Below are 13,026 nucleotides of genomic sequence, written 5' to 3'. Positions count from 1 at the left end.
GTATGAGATGGGTTCAAACCTACAATGACCTACCCTTGGATGTGAGCCAGGCTGTACCATGAAGGGGGGCTTCTGACCTTCTGCAGTGAGAGGTGCTAGGTGGTTCAGGGGACATGCTTTCCTGCAGAGACCAGCAGACAACATCTGCCCCAATCCATGCATGGTACCCTGCTGAGGTTTGGCCTTTGGTCTGTGTCCCGTGCATCTCCTGTGTTGCTCACTGCACAATTCCCCAGTACACATCAGTACACACCAGTACACACCAGTACACATCAGTACACATCAGTACACACCAGTACACGTCAGTACACACCAGTACACATCAGTACACATCAGTACACATCAGTTTTGGCTCCTCCATACTCTTCTCAGTCTTTCCTGGTGTTTCAGATCCATGAAAACAAACTGTTCTGTGTAGCCAGATTCTTAAAATGCTTCTTCCTTCCTCAGTCTACCCAAACCTCTCCACCTACCTCTGTGCCATGTGAATTGAGACTTCAGGTTCACAAACATCTGGCCCCTGCAAACCCCCAGTCCTCCTCTCTCTTGCAAACTCCCTGCTCCTTGGAGCCCTGTGCCATCTGGCTTCCTGTCTTGCCCTTCCCACTACTGTCCCTGTGTGCAGACACTGGACACAGTCCTTCACTCTTGGAGGTTGAGCTTCTAGCTCAGCTTGCAGCTCTGCACCTGGCTTTGTATCATTCCGGTAAATGCTAACTCCTTCTCATGTGGATGAATCAGCTCTTTTGGGCCGATCTTATCATCCCTGTGATGTTTTCCATCCCCTATTGTCACAGTTCTCCTTAGGCTTTATCGCCTCCAGAAGAGGTGCCAACTCCTAGTATTTTCTTTCCAAGAAGCAGCTCTTATTTTTATAAACTTTTAAATCGAGATATGCACATGACTGAATTTAACCTCATGAAGACTTTTAATTACTGGGTCCAACGTTTTCTCTGGCCATTGGCCCTCTTCACATTTAACATTTCTTTCCACTCTGAGCCAGACTGCATTATCCACCACCATAAACACTGCCTAGGAAACACAGATATGCACAGTCCTGTTTGCCAACTCTGGGGAAAACCCTAGGCTTAGTAATGTGACTTCCACCTTGGGCACTGTGGTAGCTTGCATGGGAATGGCGCACACAGGCTCATACATTCAGATACTTGGTTCCTGGTCAGTAGAACAGTTTGGAAAGGATTAGGAGGTGTGGCCTTGCTAGAGTGGGTGTGGTCATGTTGGAGGAGCTGTGTCACTGGAGGTGTGCTTTGAGGTTCCAAAAGATGCGGGAAATTTTAAGGGATTTTTCTCTCTGCTTTGTGCTTGCAGATCAAGATGCAAAGTCTCAGCTACTGCTCTAACACCATGCCTGCCTGCCTGTCTGCAAGATGCTATGCTCCCTGCAACATGGCAGACATAAACTTCTATCCATCTGAAACCATGAGCCTTAAATAAACCTTTCTATAAATTGCCTTGGTCATGGTTTTTAGCATAGCCATAGAAAAGCAACTAATATGAGCACACACCTTGAACTTGGATGCTCTTCACTGAAATGGCGCAACTGATGCCACACTTAAAATGAGCTTTAAAGTGTCCCTGTGGTTTCATCCCGTTTCTCTGGCAGCATGTTGTCTTTCTTTCCAATCTGCTCATGTGTCATCGCCTTTCCACTTCATCTAGTCAGGGAATCACTGATGGTAGTTCCACGTACTATCTGGGGAAAGCTCGGCAGTAAGACATGTCTTCTCTTCTACTCTGAGGGAACCAACACAAGCCATCTTCCTTCCTGTGGATACAACTCACTGGCATCTGTACTCCTGGAAAGCAGGCCTTCTGAGGGCTGTCCAATCCTCAGAACTTTGGGGTGACTCTACTCGTCTGTAATGTTTTAAAATCCTTGCTGAAGCTGGGCAGTGGTGGTACCTGGCTTTAATCCCAGCACTCAGGAAGCAGAGGCAGGCATCCAGCCTGAGTCTACACAGAAAGTTCCAGGACAGCCAGGGCTACACAGAGAAACCCTATCCTGAAAAAAAAATCCTTGCTGAATAGCTGAGTTTGTGGTAAAGAGGCCTTATGACTGAACTCTAGACATAAATCAGAAAGAAACTGAGAAGCTAAAATAAATGTATCAGGAGCTGGAGAGATGGCTCTGTGGTTAAGAGCACTGGCTGCTCTTACAGAGGATCCAGGTTTGATTCCCAGCAACCACATAGTGGCTCACAACCATCAGTGACTTCAGTTCCAGAGGATCTGAAACCCTCCTGGTCTCTGTGGGCTTGTATGGACATGACACCCATTCATATACATAGGTAAAACACCCATACATATATTTAAAATGCAAATTACATTTGAATTATTCTAAATTTCAAAGAGTTTAAGTTTTTCAGAAGGGAGTGCTTCCTAGAGTTTAGTGATTCATTTGTGTGTATACATGTGTGTGCGTTTTTGTGTGTGTGAACATGACTGTGTGTGTATATGTTTGTGTGTATATGCACATGTATGCACTGTGCACATGTATGCATATGTTTGCAGGCTTGCGCATGTACATGTGTTTGTATGTTTGTGTATGCATATATGTGTGTGCTTTCATGTAGAAGCCAGAAATCAATCTCAGGTGTGGTGGTTTGAAAGAAAAAGTGGCCCACAAAGGGAGTGACACTATTAGGAGGAAGTGTGTCACGTGGGGGAGGCTTTGAGATTGCTTTTGCTCAAGTGTCCCCCAGTGTGACTTTCAGACCATTTCCTGTTGCCTGTACAATGTATGACTCTCAGTTTCTTCACCAACACCATGTCTGTCTGCACGTCACCATGCTCTCCACCATGAAGATAATGGCCTGAACCTCTGCATTGCAAGCCAGCCCCCAATGAAATGTTTTCCTTTGTAAGAGTTGCCAGGGCCATGGCAATAGAAACCTAACTAAGACACCATCTACTGACCCTGTTTTTGGAGACATGCTCCCTCATTGACCTGGAACAGACCAGCTGGCCAGTGCTGTCCGATCCTTCTGCCTGTGCCTCCGAGTACTAGGAATGCAGAAGGCACCCAGCTTTCTTTGTCTGAGTTCTGAGAATGAACTCAGCTTTTCCGACTTTCACGACAAGTGCTCTATCAACCACACTATCTTCCCAACATCAGTGATTCTTTTGTAATTCAAATCTCGAAATGCTTCATAAAGACTGGTGAAAACAGAAAGAAAGCACACATGAAGAATTAACAGTTAGCTTTCATGTCAGCCATCCAGCACTGAACTCAGCAAGGAGCCAGTATCACTGTCAGTCCTATCAAGTCATGTGCTAGATGCACATCATGCTTGTTTCAAGGTCCACTCTGCTTCACTGTTTTGGTGGCTGCAGACAACAGTTCCAACCAGAAACATGCAATCTTACTTATTACGGAGACTTTGAGAAATGTCTGGGTACCACTATTCTTTCTGTTAGAAGGAAACAACAGGTTGCTGAGACCAAGTGATCTCTCTGAGGACACCGGGACACATATTAACATGAAGGTTTCATTTTGTTACCTACTATAAGCAGCCTGGAGAACACAGGCGAGCTGGAGAGTGCCCCTAGTTCCCAGAAGCCACCATCCTCCTGGGGAAATAGTTTCGCTTCTTATCCAGAGCCTCATCCTAACATGTGCTATGGGTGGCTGATCTTGTGCTTCATTAGAATGTCATTGTCACTGATTACTGCTCCCTGTTTATATCAGCCATTGAAGAATTGTGTACCATCTCTTCTTAGTGACCCTGAACTTCCCACAAGGAAAACCCTGTACCTTCCTTTCTTCACCTGTCTCAGTTAGGACTTCTATTGCCATGAAGAGAAACCATGACCACCACAGCAACTCTTATAAAGGAGAACATCCAATTGAGTTGGTGGCTTACAGTTCAGAGGTTCAGACCATTATCATCATGGTGGGAAGCATGGTGGCATGCAGGCAGACATGGTGCTGGAGGAGTGGCTGAGAGTTCCACGTCTTGCAGGCAACAGAAAGTTGATTGAAATACTGGGCAGTATCCTGAGTGTAGAGAACCTCAAAGCCTGTGCCACACTGACACACTTCCTCTAACAAGGCCACACCCCCTCCAACAAAGTCACACCCCCTAACAGTGCCACTCCCTATGAGATAATGGGGACCAACTGCACTCAAACTACCACACTACCGCATCTTACAGCTGCCCAGCCCCCAAGATTCTTGCCCTGTGCCTCAAGACTCATGGGAGGACTTCAGTCCCTTCTCTGTGACTATAGCTGACTTTCTCGATTCCTCTCTATCTCCCCTTATTGACACTGGGTGGCAAGGCCCCAAGGATACCATTTCTCCCCTTCTCCTTCTAACCCATCACCATTCATTCCAAGTCTCCAGGCTGCATCTGCTTTACTCCGCCACTCTTCTCACCATTAGCTTCTGTCTTCTCCCTCCCCCACCCAGTCCTGCAGTAGTCAGCTCTCACCATCACCCTCTGAATTCTCCCCAGTGGAGCTCAGTGTCCCCACGATGACACATCTCATACAATGACATAACTCCACTCATTCTGTCCTCATCCTATCCAGCCACCCAGCAACCCTGATTTCTGACTTTGTCATTACCCATCAGGCTCCTCCTTCCACACCCTGTACACTGCATTCATTCTTTAACCAAGAACTGATTTTGCAGTCAGCTCCCCAGCACCCAAAGCCCAATGGGGTACGTAATCAATAGCTCATCTATGTCTTTCTTCCTGCCCCTTCTCCACCTTTCTGCTTCTCTAGATGAATTTTCAGAGGAAGGTATTAGAATCCTGTCCCTGGATTTACACTCCTCTGCTCCCTGATCACCCTGCAAGGAATCTATGCTATGCTCTCTCTCCTTCATTCCCTGACTTTAGTTTTGTATTTCTCTATACAGTGTATATCACACAGGATACATACTAAACATGTCTATGTATATGTGACAGAGCTTATTTTTCCCAGTCTGAAGTGACGCTGATGGCAGTTTCTTTTCTACACTTCTATCTCTATAATCTAGAATGATTCACAGCACACAGTAGGTTCTCAGGATTGTTCTTTCCTATCTCCCTTCTAATGAAAGGAAAGAAGGAGTAGAGTTTGGTTTTCTAGGACATAGACATCAATATTGCGGAGATGTAGTATGTTGCCATAACTAATCAGGGTAATATTAATTTTGATTATTGCTTGATTAAATTCCAGGAGAATGCAAAGTGGCCCAACTTGCATGCAAATCTAAGGAGATTATTACAGTTGGCTTCGTTCCCTATTAATTACGCAGTGAATCTGAAACAAATATGGAAACAATTTGCAAATATTGGTGCGAGTTAGAGAGAAGGCTCCATTATCTGAACAGAAGCACTGGGGTAACAATTAGTAGTTCTTTCAATAAGTCTCAGGTTCTCAATGAAAATGAGGTTATAGGGGAGATGAATGTGTGGAGGAGCCAGGTAACAACTGGTGCCTGTAACACGGGAAGACTGATCTAGCTTGGACTTGAGTTAACATTTATATCTGCAATTCTAGAAACTTACAATATAAGGAATTGAGGAGGCATATAATAACTTTTCAATGGCGCAGAGAAGATTCCAACTGCTGACCCTCCCCAGGCTTTCTCTGGTTGTAAAATCAGTGGTAACAGGCAATCGTCCTGTGCCACACACACATACTGTGATAGTTGATCTCACTGTCAACGTAATGAGGTCTAGAATTGTCTTGGAGATGGCCTATGGACATGCCTTTGAGCGATTATCTTTGTTACATACATTGAGTTGGGAAGACACAGCCACTATGGGCAGCGCTATTCCCTAGGCCAGGATCTTGCTCTGTGTGAGCAAAGAAAGAGCCGAACATCAGGAGGCACCCATTGTCTCTGCTTCCTGACTGTGGATGCTATGTGAGCAGCTGCTTCAAGCTCCTGCCTCTCGTCTCACCTGCCTTCACTCTTGAACTCAATGGATGAACAAAACCTTTGTCTCTTAAGTCGATTTCGTTAAGGTATGGTATCATAGCAAGAAGAAAAGAAACTTAGACTCATAGAAAACAAAGGCACAACCCCAGAACTCACTGGCAAGGCTGAGTCATTGTGGTTCCATTTGCCTGTTGGGTGGACAGGGCACAAGGAGTAAAAATCAGCATGAGAGTACCAGGTCAACCGACATGTTGCCAGTTATTTAGTTTAAGTGTTGCAAGGACAATTTAACACCAACACTGACATCCTGGTGTAGACTCTGTAATTTCAAAGAGAATCAGGAAGAGGTACAGTTGTCCTTGATTTCCATGAGGATCAATTTCAGTATTCCCACTGGATACAAAACTTTGGGGGTACTCAAGTGACTGGCTAATACAGAATGGTATAGTAGTATTTATACATAATGTATACACATCCCCTAGTAGACTTTAAATCATTCTCCAATTACTAATACTGTCTAATAAAATGCAAATACTATATACATATTTTACTGTGTTTATAAAATTTGTACTAATTTTTATTGTAATGTTCTTGTGTTGATATAACTCAACACACAAGTGTGTATGATGTTTTTTGGGGGACATACACATGTAATAGTGCATATGTGGAGGTCAGAGGACAACCCTGAGTGACAGTTCTCATGTTTCACCTTCTTTGGGACATGGTCCTTTTGTTCCACATGGCTGCGGTAGCTAGCTTGTGCGGGAGGGTGTTCCCCTGTCCTTCTGCTGTAGGGATATAGATGAGCCATTGTGCCTGACTTTCCATGGGTCCTGGAGACTCAAACTCAGGTCACACTTGTGTGGCAAGTAGCTTTATCTCCCTAGCTTCATTGCTGTTAGTTCTTTCCCAAATATTTTCAGTCTATGGTTTGATGAATCTACAGGTGTGAACCCAGTAATACAGAAAGTCAATTTGATTTTAATCAGTCAAAAGTTTAAGAGTGTGTGTGTGTGTGTGTGTGTACCATCCTTTAGATGTCACATGTTCACCTGCATGTAGAGAGTGGTCGCTCTAAAGTATAAGTAACACAGTGGGTACAAAGGAGCCTGCATCCGCACTCACGGATACATCAGGAATGTCTGTGCCTATTGATGCCGTGGGCACAATTCATCTCTGCGTTTGTTTGTTTGTTCATCTGCCACTTTGCAGCGCCTGCCTACAGCTCCAGTCTTGAGATGAAATGCTCTGGCAGGGAGCAGATGTACCAATTAATAACCTGTCAGGTCTGACGGATAGAAGAGGGGGAGGTGTCCTCACATGTACCTCTGGCGTGGCTTTCTTCCCTATTTCGGGGTGCTGTGGGTCATGAGACACATGCTGCCTCCCCAGGGAGGGTCCAAACTGTCTCATTAGCGTCTGTCTTTCCTGACAGTATGATGCGGCCTTTGGAAGCCCGACTCACCTGCTCTTCTCCAAGAATCCTGAAGTGATGGAGCTCTTTAATCAGGGAGTTGGGACAGCCAGCTGTGGGGAAAGGAGAATTAATCACTCAAGTGTCGCTGTCATTCTGTGCAGTAGTTCCTTTCTCATACACTGCTATGACTGCCAACAGCTGGTGCTGATGCTGACAGGGACACGGACGCGCACCTGAGAACACACGTCTCACCAAGCACCAAGTTGTGCCGGCCAAGGCTTGGGCTCAGACTGTAGCACTTTGGGAAAGGCCTGTATGTGAACCCAACCAGAATTGTCCCCTGGAATGAGGACTATGACCTGGCCCTAGGGTGTCGTGATCCTACTGACACTTATAAATGTGCCCCAATACAGAGCTAGGAGCCTGTGGGGCTGGAAGGGGGAAGCCAGTGACTGTTGGTGTTCACAGCTTGACCAGGTGGTATTTCCTGGCTGCTAGGACCTGGGTTCTGTTCACTAAGGCTTGGGACTGGAGGCAGAATGACTGAGCATCCTCTCCTCCCAGGTTTGCTGGAGTTTAAGAGACTGCCATTGCTTTCCAGTTCTCCTCATCAATCCTTAGCTTCTCGGCTTTCCATTGTCTTCCTTTAGTCATAAAACAAAAATAAATAAATTATACATATACATTTAGAGATGTACGCATTTGCAAGTGCTTAGTATCAGCTAGAGCATGTTCTGTCCCTGTCTCCTCAATGGAATTATTCCACAGTGTTAGGTTCTAGTCATTCATAATATTAACTCCAGAAACAAAACTGATACTAAAAACCTGTTCCTCTGAGATAAGACCAATGGATTGCATAAATTCACTGACATTTCCATTAAGGAAATTGGATCATATGCAGAACACTCCAGAGATGCCCTGTGTCAGGTCTCCTTCACTCAGCACCAGGATCTCAGAAAGCTGTAGGGACTGAGGGGGCTTCTGGGTGAGGACAGGTTAAGGAAGGACAAGATGTGCCTTCACATAGGAGACGTTGTCCTCGGCACGAGTGTTCTAGAAGGTAGAATAGAGTCACGGTGTAGGCTAGCAATGAGAGGTACCCACACAGGCTGAATATGGACATGAGATTTTAGAGGGAATTTGGGTGACGATGATGGTATGCATCAGTTTGACCAACGTGACACCGGGGGAGGAGGCAAAACAGAACGTTGCTAGCATTTGAGTTGGTGGGTTGGATATAGGAGAGCTGACCTCACTTACGTCAGTGAGCATCATACAACCCATCCAGGGCAGTGAGCAGAAGCAGTATGAGGGGAAGGATGCAGGAAAGGAAGGATGCAGGGACGGATGAGCCTTCTGGACCAGGACACGAACCTTTTCTTGCCCTCAGACCTCAGAGCCCCTAGTATTTATTCCTTTGACCTGGGGCTTGTATTGGGCCCTGCCCCCACTCCTTTAAGCTTTTGTTCCCAAGGTGAATTACACCACACCTTCCTGGTTCTCTGGCTTGAGAGGGCAGAGTGAGATTTCTCAGCTCCCCTACCCACATGTACCAATTCCAATACCAATTCCCATATGTTTTTGTGATGGCCAACTTGTAGTCAACATGACTGAATCTTGAATCAGCTAAGAGAAAGCCACGGGAAATTCTGTGAGGGACTTTCTCCATCAGGCTACTTGTAGCAGGAAGGCCTGCCCCAAATGTGAAGAGCAGCTTCTAGTCACAGCTGAGACAAAAGGACATGGATGAGGGAAGCTTTTGCTCTTTGCCCGCTTGCTCTCACTCTTGGCAGCAAGTTCAGCTATCCTGTGGCTGCTGCATTCCTTCACTGGTATTAGAATCCACTTCTTCAAGTTTCCAGTGTGGACTGGGGACCAGTGACTCTTCAGTTCCACACTGGAAGTACTGAGATGGCAGCCTCATGGACTGAACAAAACCCAAGTTCTCAGCCTCTCCAGTGGGAGACAGTCATTGCTGAATTACCCAGACCATTTCCTGTAAGTCATGTGTGCGTATATGTGAGCATGTGTTTGTATGTGTGTGTGTGCATATGTTTGTGTGTGTGTGTTTGTATGCATGCATGTCTGTGTTCATGTGTGTAGAAGGGCCCACTTGATTGTCCCGGCCGCCCAGCTAGCTTAGACCCGAAATAATCATACAGAAACTGCATTAATTAAATCACAGCTTGGCCCATTAGCTCTAGCTTCTTATTGGCTAACTCTTACTGTTATTTTAACCCATTTCCATTGATCTGTGCATCACCACCAAGTCATGGCCTACCAGTAAAGTTTCAGCATGTCTATCTTCAGCAGCGGCTCCATGGCATCTCCATCTCTACCTTCCTTCTCCCAGCATTCAGTCCAGTTTTCCCCGCCTAACTAAGTTCTACCCTCTGCCCTATCAACAGGCCAAGGCAGTTTCTTTATTCATTAACCAATAAAAGCAAAACATAGACAGAAGGACCTCCCACGCCACATGTGTTTGTGTGTGTGTGTGTGCACGTTTGTGTGTATGCGTGCATGTTTTTGTGTACATATGTGTGCATGTGTGTGTGCACTCATTACATCAGTTCTTTCCCTTTAGAGAACCTGACTAACACAGGGTCCTCACATATGAATCCTGGTTCTGTTTTTCTGAGACCCCTGAGTAACAGACTTGGGTCAGTTCCAATTCTGAAATCCTGTGGCCATGGTGAACACTGGAATACATTTTAGTCTTAGATATTATACAGCACCTCATAATGAGAAGGTCGTTCATAAGTGAGGTGGTGCAGGGGATTTTGTTGTGTAAGACATAAGGGAAAGTACCGAGGCAAGTATTTTGGTGGCAAACACACACACACACACACACACACACAAATTAATTGCCACAGTCATGCCCAATAGCATGGAGGAAGTTTGGCTTCTTGTGGTGATGGCTGAGCGACAGCCATCATGGAGCCTTGCCAGCGAGGAAGGCTCAGTCTGAGAGGCTTGTTCATTTCCGGGTTGCTGATCTGAGGACTGAAGAGTTAGTGAGGGTGGCTGTGCCGTTTGGTTGGCAGTGCAGCTGAGAAGCACTGTAGATTTCCGTGTGATGGTTTTGTTTAATGAAACCATGACTGAAGGAGCAGAGATGGACAGGATGCAGGGGCTGCATCGCTCAGAATTTATAATCCAAGGTCTCTGCTGGAGTAACAAGAAGTGCCTGAGACTGGCTCTCAACTTCCAGTTCTTCACGCTGTGGTGCCCCCGACCATACAATTGTTGTCATTGCTACGTCATAACTGTAATTTTGTTACTCTTATGAATTCCAATGTAAACATTTGTGTTTTCCAGTGGTCTTAGGTGACCCCTGTGAAAGTGTCATTCTCTCTCCCTCCCCCCAAAAGGGTTTCAGCCAGAGGCTAAGAACAACTGGCCAAAGGGAAAGGGGCTGGTACACTGAGGATGGCACCCAGTTCAGGGTGGCACGCAGAGATGGAGGACCAGTTACTCAGGATCCTGTTTGTATTTGAGCCTTTTAGCTACACAAGCACAAGATACTGATACCTTAGTTTATATCTAGAAATATTTAAAGATACATTATCATAAAGATTATCTGTTCAATCTAAAAGTTTTGGAATCCTTTTTCTCCTTTATCAGTGGTTGTTGACATCACTCAAAAATGGGAAGAAAAATGGTCTCAACTTATTTTTATGCCAGAGAAAACAAGAAACAGAATGTGAAATTAGCTCGTCTTCAGAATTTATATTCCGGTCTTCTCCTAAGACATGAATAAAGGATTGATGTCAATGATAGCTCAAAGATAAACATCCTGAGCAGACGACACAATTACCTTAAGCACCTGCAGGGTACCACAAACTAGCAAACAAGAAGGGGTACAGCATATATTAACAAGTGGGTAGAGCCAAGGGTATCTGAGACATGCATGGAGTGATGCCCGTCAGCTGTGCCGAACATGGGGACATAAATATGGGAAGTGACAGATGCGGGCTTAGTGCAAAGACGGAGCCTAACCACACACAACTAGAAACGTATGACAGGCACACGGAATGTGTCAGTGAAGGGCATGTGAAATTTGTTGGATAAAATCGTGTCAAGTTCTACCGAAAATAGCACAAGGAGAGGAAGTTTTGAAGGACAAGATGCATGCCCGATAGCAAGAAAGACTCACAGAGAATCCGCCAGACCTATAATCTTACACAAGGTCACCGTGAGCCTGCAAAGAATGCTTCTGCGAGGCAATGTGCTCAGCAGCTGTCTGTCCAACTGTGGACTACGTGGCCCTTATTGGCGATCCTTGTGACGAAGGATAAGCACCCGCTCTGACTCTCTCCATTTGCCTCCAAGCCTTTCGCTCACCTCAATCTCTAATATGCTCGTTAGTGATGGCACGTGCACTCCCATCGCCACCCTCCGCCTTTCCCAAATAAACTCATTAATCGGCGGGCATTTTCCCTGCACGTTATTTTCGGTTAACGGGGGACAGGAAAATGGGAGGGAGGGAAAGGCAGAAAATGTGGGGGTGGGTTCTCAACACACTGCTTTTGTGTCATTCTCCCAACCGCCCCTTCTCAGGTCCTCAAAAGCTCCACCCTCCTTTCCTCTCTTCCATTTCTTCTCTCTGTATTTTTCTTCTTCTCCAATTTTATATTTAAATATCTCTCCTTAGAAATTCAGCAAAAATAAGGCCTGAGGACAGTGACCATTCCCTTTCGCTTGCCCTTGCCTTTCATCCGATTTTCTGGAAAGAAGAGCTTGTAGACACTGTCACCATCGAACACAGCGAGGGACACATAACAACAAAGAAATACCAAACCTAGGACTTCATACCTTCTGACCCAAGTCTTGGCCTTGGCCTGGTTGGAGTTCTGTTCTGTATCAACTGCTTTTTTTTTTTTTTTGTACATGTGTGGCTGTGCAGCTGAATAAACATGCTACCAGAAGCATCCGCTTCTTTATCATAATGTCTGCTTTGAACCGCTCTTTGGAATGCATATAAAAGAGAGCAAGATGCTTTGCAAACATGAGATGGGAAAAGTAAGCCAGCACAGTTACTGCTAATGTCATTAGGGCTGTTCTCATATCTAATGCTACTGGTCTTAAACCATTTTCTTTCTTCAAAGAGAAGCAGCTATTGAAACAATCACCACGCCCTCTATTATTCCAAGAAGCCATGGTGAACTTCTTGTTTTCCAGTTCTGCCATGGAAAGAGCTGGAAGCTACTGCTTCCATTTTTACAGGAATAGTCAAGGAAAACTAAATGTCAAGCACTTTCCTTGGGCCTGTAGAAGAACTGACATCACTGGGTAAGACATCCCCTTACCCATCTTGAGACAGGTCAGATGTACCAACCTAGGTTGTAAACCTACAGGGAGGATGAGCTGGTAACTCTCATCTGTCCCTAGGGGGGAAGTATAGAGTAGCTAGGGGTAAGAAACATCCTGGGGTCCAATCACCTGTGGACTTTTCTGGTCTATACTTCCAGAAGTTTCTGACAGTGTCCTATGACTTTTTATAACAAAGGTCGGCTCTTCTGTGAAAAGGACTCAGACCTCCCATCCCCCTAGTCTGTCTGTCTCTACTAGAGATGGGGGCAGTCAGCAAGAGTAAAGGCTTCCTGGAAACAGAGATCCCTGCATCCATGGATAAGGACTGGGTATCACTGCAGAGGTTTTGAAGATCATAGTCCCAAGTCACAGCCCCCCACAGAGACTTAAAGACAGA

General features: G+C 45.5%; 1 protein-coding gene across 2 annotated transcripts in view; it reads right to left on the bottom strand.

Moving 5' to 3' along the window:
* Prkn (parkin RBR E3 ubiquitin protein ligase) overlaps nucleotides 1-13,026 on the bottom strand; it is a 1,199,352-nt gene that overhangs the window by 190,286 nt on the left and 996,040 nt on the right. For both annotated transcript variants that reach the window (XM_057763084.1, XM_057763085.1), the window contains exon 8: nucleotides 7,365-7,426. In XM_057763084.1, coding sequence (XP_057619067.1) covers nucleotides 7,365-7,426 — 62 coding nt within the window. The remainder of the gene's footprint in view (nucleotides 1-7,364; nucleotides 7,427-13,026) is intronic.

This window comes from Chionomys nivalis, chromosome 2, assembly GCF_950005125.1.
Source record: "Chionomys nivalis chromosome 2, mChiNiv1.1, whole genome shotgun sequence".
In the NCBI taxonomy this organism is placed as follows: domain Eukaryota; kingdom Metazoa; phylum Chordata; class Mammalia; order Rodentia; family Cricetidae; genus Chionomys; species Chionomys nivalis.
The sequence above is the reverse complement of the archived record's forward strand: the minus strand, read 5'-3'. Positions and strand labels throughout refer to the sequence as shown.